General features: G+C 41.7%; 1 protein-coding gene across 1 annotated transcript in view; it reads left to right on the top strand.

The window, feature by feature from the left end:
* Positions 1-17,438, top strand: part of LOC309550642 (calpain-2 catalytic subunit-like) — a gene marked incomplete at both ends in the record, with an annotated part of 56,963 nt that overhangs the window by 11,288 nt on the left and 28,237 nt on the right. The window contains 3 exons of the mRNA XM_082250979.1: positions 3,405-3,488; positions 4,395-4,480; positions 14,304-14,381. Coding sequence (XP_082107105.1) covers positions 3,405-3,488; positions 4,395-4,480; positions 14,304-14,381 — 248 coding nt within the window. The remainder of the gene's footprint in view (positions 1-3,404; positions 3,489-4,394; positions 4,481-14,303; positions 14,382-17,438) is intronic.

Genomic DNA, 17,438 nt, shown 5'->3' with positions numbered 1-17,438 from the left:
GAGCTATTCATCATAGGTCGTGTGCAAGAAGAAGTCTTTGTGGAAGAGAGTAAGTGCTTAAGAGGCAATGGACCAGTCCCAAAATGTAGCCCACTATTCACACTGAACCCAGTGATCGACAACGAGGGCATGCTTCGAGTCAGTGGACGACTAAAAAGGTCAAACCTGCTAGGGAAAGAACAGAACCCCTTGATAATACCAAAAAAGTGGCAAACACAGAAGCCTTAATTTAAAGGAAAGGGACCTGGTTCTTCTAAAAGACAAGCAAACTCACTGGATCCAGTGGCCAGTTGGAGTTATTACAAAGGCCATTACTAGTGATGATGGAAAGGTCCAAAGTGTGGAAGTCAGGATTGTAAAGGACGGGAGCCAAAAAACCTTCCTGAGACCAGTCACTGAGACAGTCCTAATTTTGCCTGCTTCCACAAATTCTGATTCAGTGTTATGTAAAGGAGTGACTTAGACCTCTAGCATAGTTAGCTTAGAGGAGAGGGCTACATAGCATTTTTGTATATATATCCCCCATGGCTACTTGCTCCCTCAAAACATCCTATCCCATTCTCCTTTTCCAAAAAATACACGTACCAGATCTGTTATTTTAAGAATTGAAAAGTGTAAACAGCATATATATATGCATCATTATTGCCTAAGCATTACTAATATTATAATATTTTTTACAATATATATCTCATCTCATGTAATGCAGACTCGCACTGTGGACTTGCCCCCCTGCACAACCCAATTACAACCCCCGGCACGGAAAGCCCCGCCCTTGGCGGGGGAACGTTCGGGGCAAAGACCAGCTGCCGCTTTGTCAGCCGAGAGGCTTGTCGGCTCCAACAACAGCCTACGGCATCCGGATTGCCCCTCTCTCTCCGTGTCGGCGGCGTCCTTTGTTGCCAGGTAACGGATAGACTTCCTCGTCACTGACCGCGCAGCAGCCCAGGCGCATGCGCGGTACATACGAGTGAAGCACTTCCGCCCTGACAGATAGGACCGCGCGGCTCCGTAGTGCGCATGCGCGGCCTATATTTAAGGCGCCGGGGATCCCATAGTGTGCCATTCATCTCCAAGCTTGTGGAGTGAAAGCACCACCTGGAGGACGGCGGAACCCTTACATCCTTGGACAGAACTCCCTCTACTGGAGACAGGTACAACCTACAGCCTTTAAACCGCTCCACATAGCCCTGTAAACACAGGATACTTTTTCCTCACCTTCCTCCGCTGCCACAATGATGTATCTTTCCACAGGAGAGATCATCTAACAACAAGGAAAGGTCACCCTGCTACAGACTTAGGCTTTACAGCCATAACAAGTATATCCTTCTGCAGCATATACAAAAAGGTGATTTTCTGGGTATTAGCCTACACTGAAATTCTGGCACTAAATCCCATAGGTTGTTACAATGACATTTGGTCCCCTTCTAGATAAAAGAACAAGACAACCCACCACTTAGAAGCATCGCAGGTGCTCCTTCCTGCAGAGAGACCACTATAAACAAGACGCCTAACAGGTATACATTATCCGAGTATTAGTTGCAAATAATTTGCCTACATGTGGATCATACTTTTCCTAAATCCAAATATTTATACAAAAAATATATATTTCTTAGGGACAGCCCACATAATCAAGGATACTCATGATTTGAAAACCAGCCACACCCGGACCCTGTGAGTAAACTTTGTAAACTTAAAGGGCTGCATACTTATGTATACTATATACTATTTACAATTCGGTGGTTTTTCAGAACCCAATCGCTACCACCATTCCTCCCCTTCGGGATCCTGTGGTTGCTTTGGGACATAAGAGGGGGCTCCTCCAAAACAGATCCAGTACTGCACAAAAAACTCAATGTAAGCTAAATATTGCAAACCATATAACAAAATTGCTCAAACTTTCTAATATGACACTAATAAAGACTAAATATCTTTACATAGATACGGTGAAAATCCTTGAAAAAGGCTCAGCCGAAACGCGTTGGATTGAAACGCATCCTGCAACATCCAACATCTATGGATGACAGGAATCTGCGATTCTAAAAAAGTCACCTATTATCACAGTGTCACAATCTTTTCTTTCGTGCACCATCACGGATGGGCCTTCACCCATCGAGCACTTTACATTTCATGTTCTGTACATGTAAAATTATTTTATGAAAAACCTTGTTTTATGATAAAACGTTAAAACCTTTCAATACTTTTTCTTTTCAATTATTTGCCTAAAAGTCCCACCCTCTGGCCTGTGGAACCAAAAATTACTACTTGTTCTAATCAGGGATGTTGGCACCAATACAATATTCAAATCTACTTTAAATTTCGGTTTTCTAGAACTCAACACAAACTATACTACTGTATGCAATGTTAATTGTATGTTTATGGAAAATAATTGTGTAGTGGTATCTCATGATACCAGGCGGGAGTGTGCTGCCACGCAGCTTTAACTGTCTAGCAGTTGTTATTACATGTTATGTTATGCTATGTTATTGATATCATCCTTCCACCCCTGCTGTTTGTGGCTAGTTGGTTGCTCCCACCCTTCATTTCCTGCTGTAACTCCATTTTGTTTAGTTGTTATGAAGTGGCTGTAGAGAGCTGTGTAACTTCATTGGAAATTTATCTATGGAAAAGCCTCTATGTTTATGCCTTTGCTAACTTGAAGCATAAAGAAGCATTGGAGAACACCTCTGGAGTCTTTTTTATTGGGTAAACTATCTGTTAAAGTCATCATTCAACCTGCTGCACACACTTACAGACTGGGTCTACAAGAAGGTCACAGGTACAATCGATGCTGAGACAGAACAGCATTCGTCAAGAGTATGACCATGCCCACCCTTTTCAACCCCTTCCTCTATTCATAGAAGCTGTACTATAACTTCCATTAATAAAAAGTGTTCTATGAATCTAAAAATGGAGGAAAGAGGCAGATGAATGAAAGCTCTATTCATAGAGTGCTTTTCATTGATGGAAGCTATAGTGCAGCTTCTATGAATAGAGGAGGAGGATAAAAGGGTGGGCATAGTCACACTCTTGATAAGCAGCTATGATAGGCTTATCTTAAGCCCCACTGAACCAGGGGATACTACTGTGAAGTTATGGTGGAGGGTTCACAGGATGGAGGATCTCACAGGGTGAAAGTTCAGTTGCCCTTGATTAGAAGAAATTTACTTTTTGTTTGAGTTTAGCAAAAAAGAAAATCTTTATTTGTTTTTCTGTGCAACATTACAAGGATTTTTTTTTGGTCTGGTTCTGAAAAGATGAAATCGACTATGTTGAGTGTGGACTCAGTAACACTAAAGCGTACAGAGCAAACAATCGTATTGTTTTTTTCTTTTGTTTAATATTCCATGAGAGCTTTGTCTCCGTGCAGCCATGTGGAAGCACTTTTCTTACCTTTTCTTTTACAGATCACAAGTGCCGCTAAGACCGAGGCAATCACCTTCCAGAAGCTGGTGAAAGGTCACGCCTACTCCGTCACTGCCGCAGAAGAGGTGGGTACTGGGAGAGAATAATGTAAAGCCCTTTTATCAAAGGGTTTAAAGAACTTTTGGCCGCATAGATTGATGTGTCAATGGGAAATGTCTGTATCATTCTTTGTCTATTTAAATCTTCTGTACTGGGGACAAGGAGATGAAGAAGAGAGCACACCGATAGACAAAGCTCGTTGACCGCCGTTTGAAAGTATCCAGTTAAAATTTCAAGTGGCAGCTGGAAACCTATTGGTGGCTATAAGACAATACAAGCAAATTTCACAAAATGTGATCAGATTTTTAAATCTAGAGTTTCTGTTTCTAGGGCATTTCCAGAAATTTACTTAATATGCTATAAAAAATTGTCTTTTGCATAAAAAAACTAAATTTACCTATCCTTTAGTGGCTGGTCCAGAGACTAAAGTCTGTGCGCAATGCTATTGGGAGACCATTGTCTGCTTGAACAGAGACCCCCCCCCCCTCTTTGACAGAGAACACATGACTAATCCCTCTACATTGGTCTCATGAGTTAACAGTTGAGGGGTGTTAGATCTGGGGTTTTATTGAAGAAGGTGACTTTTCTAGTCTTTATATAACATTTAAGTTGATTGCAGAGTGCACATTTGGATTAGTTTGGCATTTATGATTAATATTGATTCATGTTAATTAATAATCTTTCTATATTTTTTCAATAACATTCTTCCTTGGTTTAGAATGGCTATAATTATCCCAATAATCACAAGCAATGAAGCATCGCTTAAACGCTACATTATTTGCTTCCCCCCTAAGGGAGTATCACAGCCCCAGCCACTTTTTCCAAAACAGATAAATACCTCCTTGCCCATTGTTCTCTTGGAGATACCCACCTTTCTATAGGTAGGCTTATTGCTTTATGGCTTGAATTTGTAAGCAATTCTATATTAACAGGTGGTCTACAGAGGAAGCATGGAAAAGCTCATCAGAATCCGCAATCCATGGGGAGAAGTGGAGTGGACGGGTGCTTGGAGTGACAAGTGAGCATAAACAGAAGGACAAAGCTATTAGTTAAGTGGGCCATTTCTGAGAGGATGACAGAGACTACTCCAACATACTGTACATAGAAGATAGAGCACCTTACTTTACATCTAATTGATGTCACCAACCTATACCTTCCCTGCATTCACCTCCATTGTGCCCCACAGCCAGAAATAATCAGTGCTTTTGGGTATGATGGACATGTTACATGTAACCCCCTTCAAAAAGCACTTGGTACCCAAGCAGCCAGTCAGTGCTGGAAGAAGGGGGAGGGGTATGCATTAGAAGCATTAGTAGGGCTGTAAAGGCATTAGAGTACACCTGGGCACACTAAAGAGATACAATTAGATCATTCAAAGGGGTTGAGAAATCCGCCCTATGAAATAACTTAAGGCTGTGGCCTACCTCAAAATACAACCCAAAGGATTGTATTCAGTTAATGGTTAAAGTGGTAGTGAGGTAAATGGCGCTGCCTTTCAATAGGTAATTAGGAGCACTGTATGCAGATGTTATCAGCAGGATAATTCAAAGCACATGTGATCATATTGCCCCTTCTAACACCACAATGAATACATTTAATACATATACAGTGGGTACGGAAAGTATTCAGACCCCCTTAAATTTTTCACTCTTTGTTATATTGCAGCCATTTGCTAAAATCATTTAAGTTCATTCTTCTTCCTCATGAATGTACACATAGCACCCCATACTGACAGAAAAATACAGAATTGTTGACATTGTTGCAGATTTATTAAAAAAGAAAAACTGAAATATCACATGGTCCTAAGTATTCAGACCCTTTGCTCAGTATTTAGTAAAAGCCCCCTTTTGATCTAATACAGCCAGGAGTCTTTTTGGGAAAGATGCAACAAATCTTTCACACCTGGATTTGGGGATCCTCTGCCATTCCTCCTTGCAGATCCTCTCCAGTTCTGTCAGGTTGGATGGTAAACGTTGGTGGACAGCCATTTTTAGGTCTCTCCAGAGATGCTCAATTGGGTTTAAGTCAGGGCTCTGGCTGGGCCATTCAAGAACAGTCACGGAGTTGTTGTGAAGCCACTCCTTCGTTATTTTAGCTGTGTGCTTAGGGTCTTTGTCTTGTTGGAAGGTAAACCTTCGGCCCAGTCTGAGATCCAGAGCACTCTGGAGTTTGTCCAGGATATCCCTGTACTTGGCCGCATTCATCTTTCCCTCGATTGCAACCAGTCGTCCTGTCCCTGCAGCTGAAAAACACCCCCACAGCATGATGCTGCCACCACCATGCTTCACTGTTGGGACTGTATTGGACAGGTGATGAGCAGTGCCTGGTTTTCTCCACACATCCCGCTTAGAATTAAGGCCAAAAAGTTCTATTTTGGTCTCATCAGACCAGAGAATCTTATTTCTCACCATCTTGGAGTCCTTCAGGTGTTTTTTAGCAAACTCCATGCGGGCTTTCATGTGTCTTACACTGAGGAGAGGCTTCCGTCGGGCCACTCTGCCATAAAGCCCCGACTGGTGGAGGGCTGCAGTGATGGTTGACTTTCTACAACTTTCTCCCATCTCCTGACTGCATCTCTGGAGCTCAGCCACAGTGATCTTTGGGTTCTTCTTTACCTCTCTCACCAAGGCTCTTCTCCCCCGATAGCTCAGTTTGGCCGGACGGCCAGCTGTAGGAAGGGTTCTGGTCATCCCAAACGTCTTCCATTTGAGGATTATGGAGGCCACTGTGCTCTTAGGAACCTTAAGTGCAGCAGAAATCTTTTTGTAACCTTGGCCAGATCTGTGCCTTGCCACCATTCTGTCTCTGAGCTCTTCAGGCAGTTCCTTTGACCTCATGATTCTCATTTGCTCTGACATGCATTGTGATCTGGAAGGTCTTATATAGACAGGTGTGTGGCTTTCCTAATTAAGTCCAATCAGTATAATCAAACACAGCTGGACTCAAATGAAGGTGTAGAACCATCTCAAGGATGATCAGAAGAAATGGAAAGCACCTGAGTTAAATATATGAGTGTCACAGCAAAGGGTCTGAATACTTAGGACCATGTGATATTTCAGTTTTTCTTTTTTAATAAATCTGCAACAATGTCAACAATTCTGTGTTTTTCTTTCAGTATGGGGTGCTATGTGTACATTCATGAGGAAGAAGAATGAACCTAAATGATTTTAGCAAATGGCTGCAATATAACAAAGAGTGAAAAATTTAAGGGGGTCTGAATACTTTCCGTACCCACTGTAAATAAATACATATTGAAAAGTGCAAACAGTGCAATAAAAGTGTTGGTTCATGGTGTGAACAATAGATTATTAATTTGATAAATATAACGCAATAAAAATAAATATATAGTATAAATATATAGTGCTCAGTGAGAGGTGACAAATTTAAGTAATAAATAATATCCAAAAAAACCTAAGCAAGTAAGCGGTCAGTAAATGTACCAGCTGCTAAGAAAAATGTTACTAAATGTGGTTGAACACAAAACATATGATTTAAATTAAACGAGTGTATCCAATAAATATGTAATAAGGTGATGTAGTGACAATTGGTCCAATATATGATTTTACATAAAAACCACAAATTAAATATAAAGTGACTTAGTGCGGCCTAACCTAATATATATGCAAAGAACTTGCAATATTGGGCGGCCAAAGGAGTGAAATAAAGTGACTTAAATAATTAATTAAATTTAACAGTATCAGTCCATAAGGTGATTAATTGGTGAGATAAAATTCCAAAAAGTTGAATGGGGTGATCCAAATGGAACGTGCCTGGTGAGGAAACTGGTGCTCCCCTTTCAATTCTGCCCGCACTCACCGAAGCTCAATACCCCTACAGGGGTAACCAGCGTGATGTTAGAAGGGGTTCCCTCTGCCAGACAGGGCCCAGGTGCACCCAATTTCATGAATTTCTGGGTCGGCCCGAGGCGAATGCATTATGCGCCAGTTCACGAGTACACTAAACCACTGAAGCCACTGACACCTAGGAGCACCAGTTTCCTCACCCGGCACGTTCCATTTGGATGACTCCGAGATTCACCCATCAACTTTTTTGGAATTTTATCTCACCAATTAATCACCTTATGGACTGATACTGTTTAATTTAATAAATTTTTTGAGTCTCTGTATTTCACTCCTTTGGCCGCCCCATATTGCAAGTTCTTTGCATATATATTGGGTTAGGCTGCACTAAGTCAGTGGTTCCCAACTCCGGTCCTCGGGACCCACCAACAGGCCAGAATTTAAGTATTACCTTGGGGAGATGCAGACTACAATACTGCAATCACTGAACAGCAAATGAGATCACCTGTGATGTTATTTAGTTATCTTACAAACCTGGTCTGTTGGTGGGTCCCGAGGACCGGAGTTGGGAACCACTGCACTAAGTCACTTTATATTTACCTAATTAAATGAAGGTACCTACGCTCAGGATGAATATTGCACACTATGTATCAAAGCTGCTGCTAGATAGAAAAGGGGGATTCCTTTTAGAGTGATGAATGTGAGGTTATCAGTGCTGCTAATGAATTATTAATGTATCCAAAGTGCAAAACAATTAAGGTGCAATGTGTAATCAATAAATATTCACAATCATAAATTAATAAACTCATACAATAATTATGCTAGTATAAACAAATTTTTGACATGTGCTAAAAATACAATAAAGTGCAACGTGAATAAACGAATAAATCAAGTAGTCCCACCAGGATCTCTTCCACAGAAATCAAAAGTGCTCAGTGCTCAGTGATTCCGTGGTATATATTGCTGACAGTTCCACAAAAAATGTGACACAATAACTAAATCAATAGTCCCATACAGTTCTCCTCAATCAGAAGTACACAGTGCTCAGTGTTATCGTGACATATATTGCTGACAGTTCCACACATAGGTGTAAAAGTGCTCAGTGTCTTCTTTGTGTGCTCCCCTCTTGGTTCCCCACTCACCGGACAACCAGAGTAAAACAGCTCGTCAATATCACTTCCCTTCCAGGTCTGGAAAATGAATGCCGGCTGGTAATGGGTGCACACACTCAAATATGCACTGCGGTAGCGTGATTCCAAGTTCTTAGGTTCTCCTATATAGCTCCCCCACAGGTGTAGCCATAAAAATAGAGAGGTCCTCCATTGTGTAGTATTTAAAACAAACTTTTATTGGATAAAAAATACAGTACCTTGCGAAAGTATTTGCCCCCCTTGAACTTTTCGACCTTTTGCCACATTTCAGGCTTCAAACATAAAGATATAAAACTGTAATTTTTTGTGACGAATCAACAACAAGTGGGACACAATCATGAAGTGGAACGAAATTTATTGGATATTTCAAACTTTTTTAACCGGTTGCCGACCGCCGCACGACTATATACTGCGGCGGTCAGCCCCGGCCAGGCAGAGTGACGTATCGGTACGTCACTCGCCTGTCACTGACTTGCGAGCCTATCGCGGGCGGGCGCGCGCCCGCCGAGGCGCGCGCCCGCCGCGGCTCGTTCACAGGCAAGTCAGTGCGTGTGACCGGCGGACTCGATGTCCGCCAGTCACACTGCGATCGCTCCTGTGAAGGGAGAAAGACAGAGCAGCTTGTGTAAACAAGCTGCCTGTCAGTTCTCCCTGTGTAAAAGTAAAGATCTGACCGTTCTACTATGTAGAACGGTTGATCTTTGCTTTTACACCAATAGCCATGTCCCTACACAGTAGAAAGCACGCCCCTAGGACACACTTAACCCCTCCCTGTCCAATAAAGTTAACCCCTTCCCTGCCAGTGTCATTTTTGCAGTAACAGTGCATATGTATAGCACTGATTACTGCAGTAATGTCACTGGTCCCCCCCAAAAGTGTCAAAAATGTCAGTCAAGGGTCCGATCTGTCCGCCGCAATGTCGCAGTACCGAAAAAAAATCGCAGATCGCCCCCATTACGCGTTAAAAAAAAAAACACCAAAAATGACAAAAATCTTTCTCTTTGTTAGTAAACGCGATAACTTTTGCGCAAACCAATCAAAATACGCTTTTTGCGATTTTTTTTACCAAACATAGGTAGCATAAAACAAATTGGCCGAAAAATGTTAAAAAATTTTGATTTTTACTTTTTTTTGGGGGGAATTTCATATAAAAAAATGTGAAAAATATTGTTATTTTTGCAAAATTTACGCTCTTTTTTTGTTTATAGCGCGTGATCAAAAAATCGCACAGGTGATCAAATACCACCAAAAGAAAGCTCTGTTTGTGGGAAAAAAAGGACGTCAAATTCGTTTAGGTACAGCGTCGCATCGACCGCGCAATTGTCCGTTAAAGTCACGCAGTAAAAAATCGCAAAAAAACCCCTGGTCCTTTAGCAGCCAAATCCTCCGGGGCTTAAGTGGTTAACAAATAAAAAAATGAAAAATTGGGCGTGCAAAATTATTCAGCCCCCTTAAGTTAATACTTTGTAGCGCCACCTTTTGCTGCGATTACAGCTGTAAGTCGCTTGGGGTATGTCTCTATCAGTTTTGCACATTGAGAGATTGAAATTTTTGCCCATTCCTCCTTGCAAAACAGCTCCCGCTCAGTGAGGTTGGATGGAGAGCGTTTGTGAACAGCAGTTTTCAGTTCTTTCCACAGATTCTCGATTGGATTCAGGTCTGGACTTTGACTTGGCCATTCTAACACCTGGATATGTTTATTTGTGAACCATTCCATTGTAGATTTTGCTTTATGTTTTGGATCATTGTCTTGTTGGAAGACAAATCTCCGTCCCAGTCTCAGGTCTTATGCAAACTCCATCAGGTTTTCTTCCAGAATGGTCCTGTATTTGGCTCCATCCATCTACCCCTCAATTTTAACCATCTTCCCTGTCCCTGCTGAAGAAAAGCAGGCTCAAACCATGATGCTGTCACCACCATGTTTGACAGTGGGGATGGTGTGTTCAGGGTGATGAGCTGTGTTGCTTTTACGCCAAACATAACATTTTGCATTGTTGCCAAAAAGTTAGATTTTGGTTTCATCTGACCAGAGCACCTTCTTCCACATGTTTGGTGTGTCTCCCAGGTGGCTTGTGGCAAACTTTAAACAACACTTTTTATGGATATCTTTAAGAAATGGCTTTCTTCTTGCCACTCTTCCATAAAGGCCAGATTTGTGCAGTATACGACTGATTGTTGTCCTATGGATAGAGTCTCCCACCTCAGCTCTAGATCTCTGCAGTTCATCCAGAGTGATCATGGGCCTCTTGGCTGCATCTCTGATCAGTCTTCTCCTTGTATGAGCTGAAAGTTTAGAGGGACGGCCAGGTCTTCGTAGATTTGCAGTGGTCTGATACTCCTTCCATTTCAATATTATCGCTTGCACAGTGCTCCTTGGGATGTTTAAAGCTTGGGAAATCTTTTTGTATCCAAATCCGGCTTTAAACTTCTCCACAACAGTATCTCGGACCTGCCTGGTGTGTTCCTTGTTCTTCATGATGCTCTCTGCACTTTAAACGGACCTCTGAGACTATCATAGTGCAGGTGCATTTATACGGAGACTTGATTACACACAGGTGGATTCTATTTATCATCATTAGTCATTTAGGTCAACATTGGATCATTCAGAGATCCTCACTGAACTTCTGGAGAGAGTTTGCTGCACTGAAAGTAAAGGGGCTTAATAATTTTGCACGCCCAATTTTTCAGTTTTTTATTTATTAACAAAGTTTGAAATATCCAATAAATTTCGTTCCACTTCATGATTGTGTCCCACTTGTTGTTGATTCTTCACAAAAAAATTACAGTTTTATATCTTTATGTTTGAAGCCTGAAATGTGGCAAAAGGTCGAAAAGTTCAAGGTGGCCGAATACTTTTGCAAGGCACTGTAGATATGCTCTCACGGCTTGGGTTTCAACCACCGGAACCGGATATGACGTCGGACGTACGAGCAACGGCTTGACGTGTTTCGCCCCTCCCACTAGGGCATCCTCTGAAGCTGGTTGGAACGCAAGCGGTGAGAGCGGCGTACACCACCCGGAAGTCAGGCGCATTCACATCGTCTGTTTGTAAGTGTATCTATTTTTTATCCAATAAAAGTTTATTTTAAATACTACACAATGGAGATACACTTACAAACAGACGATGTGAATGCGCCTGACTTCCGGGTGGTGTATGTTGCTCTCACCGCTTGCGTTCCAACCAGCTTCAGAGGATGCCCTAGTGGGAGGGGTGAAACACGTCAAGCCGTTGCTCGTACGTCCGACGTCATATCCGGTTCCGGTGGTTGGAACCCAAGCAGTGAGAGCGTCGTCCCCCACCCGGAAGTCAGGAGCATTCACATCGTTTGTTTGTAAGTGTATCTATTTTTTATCTTATTTTTTTTTTTAATAATACACAATGGAGGACCTTCTCTCTATTTTTATGGCTACACCTGTGGGGGTGCTATATAGGAGAACCTAAGAACTTGGAATCACGCTACCGCCATGCATATTTGAGTGTGGGCACCCATTACCAGCCGGCATCCATTTTCCAGACCTGGAAGGGAAGTGATATTGACGAGCTGTTTTACTCTGGTTGTCTGGTGAGTGGGGAACCAAGAGGGGAGCACACAAAGAAGACACTGAGCACTTTTACACCTATGTGTGGAACTGTCAGCAATATATGTCACGATAACACTGAGCACTTTTTACTTCTGAATGAGGAGAACTGTGTGGGACTATTGATTTAGTTATTGTGTCACATTTTTTGTGGAACTGTCAGCAATATATACCACAGAATCACTGGGCAGTGAGCACTTTGGATTTCTGTGGAAGAGATCCTGATGGGACTACTTGATTTATACGTTTATACAAGTTGCACTTTATTGTATTTTTAGCACATGTCAAAAATTTGTTTATACTAGCATAATTAGTGTATGCGTTTTTTTAATTTATGATTATGAATATTTATTGATTACACATTGCACCTAAATTGTTTTGCACTTTGGTTACATTAATAATTAATTAGCAGCGCTGATACACTCACATTCATCACTTTATATTTACTGGTAATTAATTTGTGTATTTATGTAAAATCATATATTGGACCAATTGTCACTATGTCACATTATTACATATTTATTGGATACACTAATTTCGTTTAAATCATATGTTTTGTGTTCACCCACATTTAGTAACATTTTTCTTAGCAGCTGGTACATTTACTGACCAATTGCTGAGGTTTTTTGGGATATTATGTATTACTTAAATTTGTCACCTCTCACTGAGCACTTTATATTTATACTATATATTTATTTTTATTGCATTATATTTACCAAATTAATAATCTATGGTTCACACCACGAATCAACACTTTTATTGCATGTTTGCACTTTTCAATATTTACGTATTTATTTATAAGTATTCATTGTATTCATTGTGGTGTTAGAAGTGGCAATGCAATCACATGTACTTTGAATTATCCTGCTTAGAACATCTGCATACAGTGCCCCTAATTACCTATTGAAAGGCAGCGCCATTTACCTCACTACCCCTTTAACAATCAGATAATTAGCAGAGCATGTGGTATGTTGCATTGAACAGTGAGTAGAGAGAAAGAAGTAGAGTCTAACCTGTCTTGTTACCTACAAAGTACGCTTCAATTACTGTGCCACAAGCAACAGTCTCACAGACAGACATAAACCTCAGGACAAAAGGTATTTAACCTGTTCGCCCTAAGCGCACGCAAATATGCGGCCTTTCATCCGCTGGGGCTTGGCACTGAGTGACCGCATATTTGTGTGCAATAGCACCGATAGAGCTGTGCCGAGAACGCGGGATCTGTGTGCTCCCAGCACAGTTACCAGCGGTTAACAGAAAGCTCCTGTTCGCAGGTCACAGGACCTTAAGCCCTGCCTTGCCTCCTGGCATTCTGAACCCCTTAAATAAGCAGCAGGCGCCAGCTCAAAGGGGTTCAAAACAAAAATCAAAGTTTTCGATCACATGCCCTTTTGCACAAAGAATATTGACAAAGGGCTAATGCTTTGTCTGATCCTAACTTAAAAGAGATCTTAGTTTTGGCCTGCTTGCATCCATGTGTGACAGTTCACACATGGAATGGTTAGCCTAAGGGAGGTCAGCAATAAGGAGTATGTAACATACAGCACAGTTTATAGAGTACAGTGGTCACGAATATTCAAAAATACAACATAGTGTAAAGAATGCAGAAGTATGTAATGTACAACATGGAAAATAGGTTGCATGGGTTAGGAGTAAATAACATACTACACAATATATAGATCAGGAGATTGAAAAATACAACATAATGTTAAGAATGCAGAGGTATGTAATGTACAACATGGAATATAGGTTGCATGGGTCAGGAGTATATAACATACTGCACAATATATAGATCAGGAGATTGAAAAATACAACATAGTAAATAGACAACCTCTGGATATGACGCTGAGCACGTGCACTCAACTTCTTTGGTCGACCATGGTGAGGCTTGTTCTGAGTGTAACCTGTCCTGTTAAACCGCTGTATGGTCTTGGCAACCATGCTGCAGTTCAGTTTCAGGGTCTTGGCAATCTTCTTATAGCCTAGGCCATCTTTATGTAGAGCAACAGCTCTTTTTTTCAGATCCTCAGAGAGTCCATCTGGCTCAAGCATGTTGCCCTGAAAGGTTTTCAGCAAGTAAGAAATTTCTGTGTGATAACAAGCACTTTGAGGAGCCCCAGGTGGCTCCATTACTGCCTGAACATTATACTGGGATGTTATGGGGCGGAAGCTATTTATAGCCACCATAGCTCTGATTCTTTGAAGGTCAGAACCCCCCTCTGCTCGGGTGACCAAGTTTTTTTTACTCCATGTTTTTAACCTAATAAAGTAACTATTGCTAAATACCATTTTTTTTATTCCTGGCCTCCAGCTCCAGTGAGTGGAATTCTGTGGATCCCAGCGTGAGGGACAGGCTGCTTAATAAGCGATGTGATGATGGCAAATTCTGGTAAGTGACTTGGACTTGATCTAAAGCACTGATCTACATTACATATGATTAGTGTGCATGCTAGATTTTGTATGGTTATTGTATATCCATAAAGCGCAAGGGAGAATGTTGGGGTTACCAAAAACACAAACGTACATACTCGCCTCTATGATGCCGTATCCATGTGACACTGCAGCTGTTCTGTGCTCTAAGACAGAGAGCTGACAGTTCACATGACCACTGATCAGTTGGAGCAAAGCCAGCTGTCAACCAGACATCTGAGTAGATCCCGACAATAGCCTGCTGTCATCTGATGCTGGGTTGTAGATGTACAATAGTAGATGGACTCCTGTTACAAAAAAGAATGTAAAGCCATGAAAGATTTGGCCATACCTCTCTTTGAACTCTCCCCCTAGCCTGTGATTGGCTATTGAAGGAGCAGAAGCTCACTGTTGTTTTTCACTCTGCTCTCCCTCCATATCTGTAAGTTCTTTGTACTAACATGAGCACTAGATCACATCTGATTAAAGAGGAACTGCAGTCTGCTCACATAATTTGTAATAAAAACACTTTTGCCATTCTGAAGCTTCCCTCCAACTACTTTGCATATTATTTCATATATACTCTGATTTTGTACTTGCCAAATATGCTGCAGAAGTCTCCATCCACTAAGTCTGGCTGCAGTCATTTTAACCGTGGGCAACACAGATATATATATATATATATATATATATACACAGTATCTCACAAAAGTAAGTACACCCCTCACATTGTAAATATTTTATTATATCTTTTTTCATGTGATATCACTGAAGAAATTACACTTTACTGCAATCTAAAGTATTGAGTGTACAGCTTGTATAACAGTGTAAATTTGCTGTTCCCTTGAAATAACTCAACACACAGCCATTAATGTCTAAACCACTGGCAACAAAAGTGAGTACACCCCTAAGTGAATATGTCCAAATTGTGCCCAATTAGCCATTTTCCCTTCCCAGTGTCATGTGACTCGTTAGTGTTACAAGGTCTCAGGTTTGAATGGGGAGCAGGTGTGTTCAATTTGGTGTTATCACTCTCACTCTCTCATATTGATCACTGGAAGTTCAAAATGGCACCTCATGGCAAAGAACTCTGAAAAAAAGAACTGTTGCTCTACATAAAGATGGCCTAGGCTATAAGAAGATTGCCAAGACCCTGGAACTGAGCTGCAGCACGGTGGCCAAGATCATACAGCGGTTTAACAGGACAGGTTCCACTCAGAACAAGCCTCATCAAAGAAGTTGAGTGCATGTGCTCAGCGTCATATCCAGAGGTTGTCTTTGGAAAATAGACGTATGAGTGCTGCCAGCATTGCTAAAGAGGTTGAAGGGGTGGGGGGTCAGCCTGTCAGTGCTTAGACCTTACGCTGCACACTGCATCAAATTGGTCTGCATGGCTGTTGTCCCAGAAGGAAGCCTCTTCTAAAGATGATGCATAAGAAAGCCCGCAAACAGTTTGCTGAAGACAAGTAGACAAAGGACATGGATTATTGGAACCATGTCCTGTGGTCTGATGAGACCAAGATAAACCTATTTGGTTCAGATGGTGTCGAGCGTGTGTGGCGGCAACCAGGTGAGGAGTACAAAGATAAGAGTGTCATGGTCTGGGACTGCATAAGTGCTGCCGGCACTGGGGAGCTACAGTTCATTGAGGTAACCATGAATGCCAACATGTACTGTGACATACTGAAGAAAAGCATGACCATCCTCCCTTCGGCAGGGCAGTATTCCAACATGATAATGACCCCAAACATACCTCCAAGACAACCACTGCATTGCTAAAGAACCTGAGGGTAAATGTGATGGACTGGCTAAGCACCTAAACCCTATTGAGCATCTTTGGGGCTTCCTCAAACGTAAGGTGGAGGAGCACAAGGTCTCTTTTTTTTTTTTTTAACAAGAAAATAAACGTTTATTGAGCTTAAGAATCTCATAGTACAAACAGTATAAAAGATAAAAAATATGGCAGTAACATGATGTGCAACACAGTGCAATACAAGTCAAGATTTGAAAAGTCACATACAATCATGACATAATCAGAGGAAAATGCAACTGTATGGGTTCATAAATTGTTCAAATATCAAAGCTCAAACACAGAGTAATGGTTCAGGAAGTCAAAGCTATCCTAACAGAGGGAAAAAGAAAACAAAAAATAAATAAAGAAAAAGGGAATGGGAAAGGGGAAACATTTCCACTGGAGTAAACAGATAATATCACAGTTAGCATTAGAAAACCAAGTAAAGTCTAACCCATCAAGAGCCTATCCATCACCAACCCGAGGTGGTGCCCGGGACGGATCATCCAACCATGGCTGCCAAAGGGAATAGAACTTTTTGTGCGCCTCACGATGTTGATAAGTGACTTTTTCTCTAATCAGTAAATTATTAACTTGTTCGACCCATTGTGCGACCGTTGGTACATGGGAGGTTATCCAATATCTGGCTATCAATTTGCGAGCCACATACAGCAGGCGAAGGACCGACGTATAGGCATGTGGTGTCAAATTCTCTTTCTCCAGTGCACCAAGTAGGCACACAACTGGATCCCTAGGCAATATAAAATTATAGACCCTGGATATAGAGTCAATGACCTCATTCCAGTATCGGAACAACTTGGGACATCTCCAAATCATGTGAATAAGAGTGCCCTGATCCCTATTACATTTGGGACACACATCATTTTCCCTACGCCCCCATTTAAACAGCTGAACCGGAGTTCGATAAGCATAATGAAAGAGGAATAAATGAGAAATTTTCTGCGATGCCGACACCGAGACCAATGGTATAGAGGAAAGGCATAGTTCCCAGGTTTCACCATCAATAGGGCCCAAGTCCCTCTCCCAGCCAGCCCGGGCCGGAAGAGAGGCCGGGTCCTGCAAAGCAGCCAACAGAGTAAGATAGATGTGAGAGATCATGCCTCGTTTGCAGTGATGGTAGTAACTGCATTTAAGTAAACGGCGTTAATTAACGCAGTTACTTTTGAGGGTAACGAGTAATCTAATTGATTACCCATCCCTTCCCTGTAATGCCCTTGCCGCTAC

The sequence above is a fragment of the Pelophylax lessonae genome (assembly GCF_965119305.1).
Source record: "Pelophylax lessonae genome assembly, chromosome: 3".
NCBI lineage: Eukaryota > Metazoa > Chordata > Amphibia > Anura > Ranidae > Pelophylax > Pelophylax lessonae.
The sequence above is the reverse complement of the archived record's forward strand: the minus strand, read 5'-3'. Positions and strand labels throughout refer to the sequence as shown.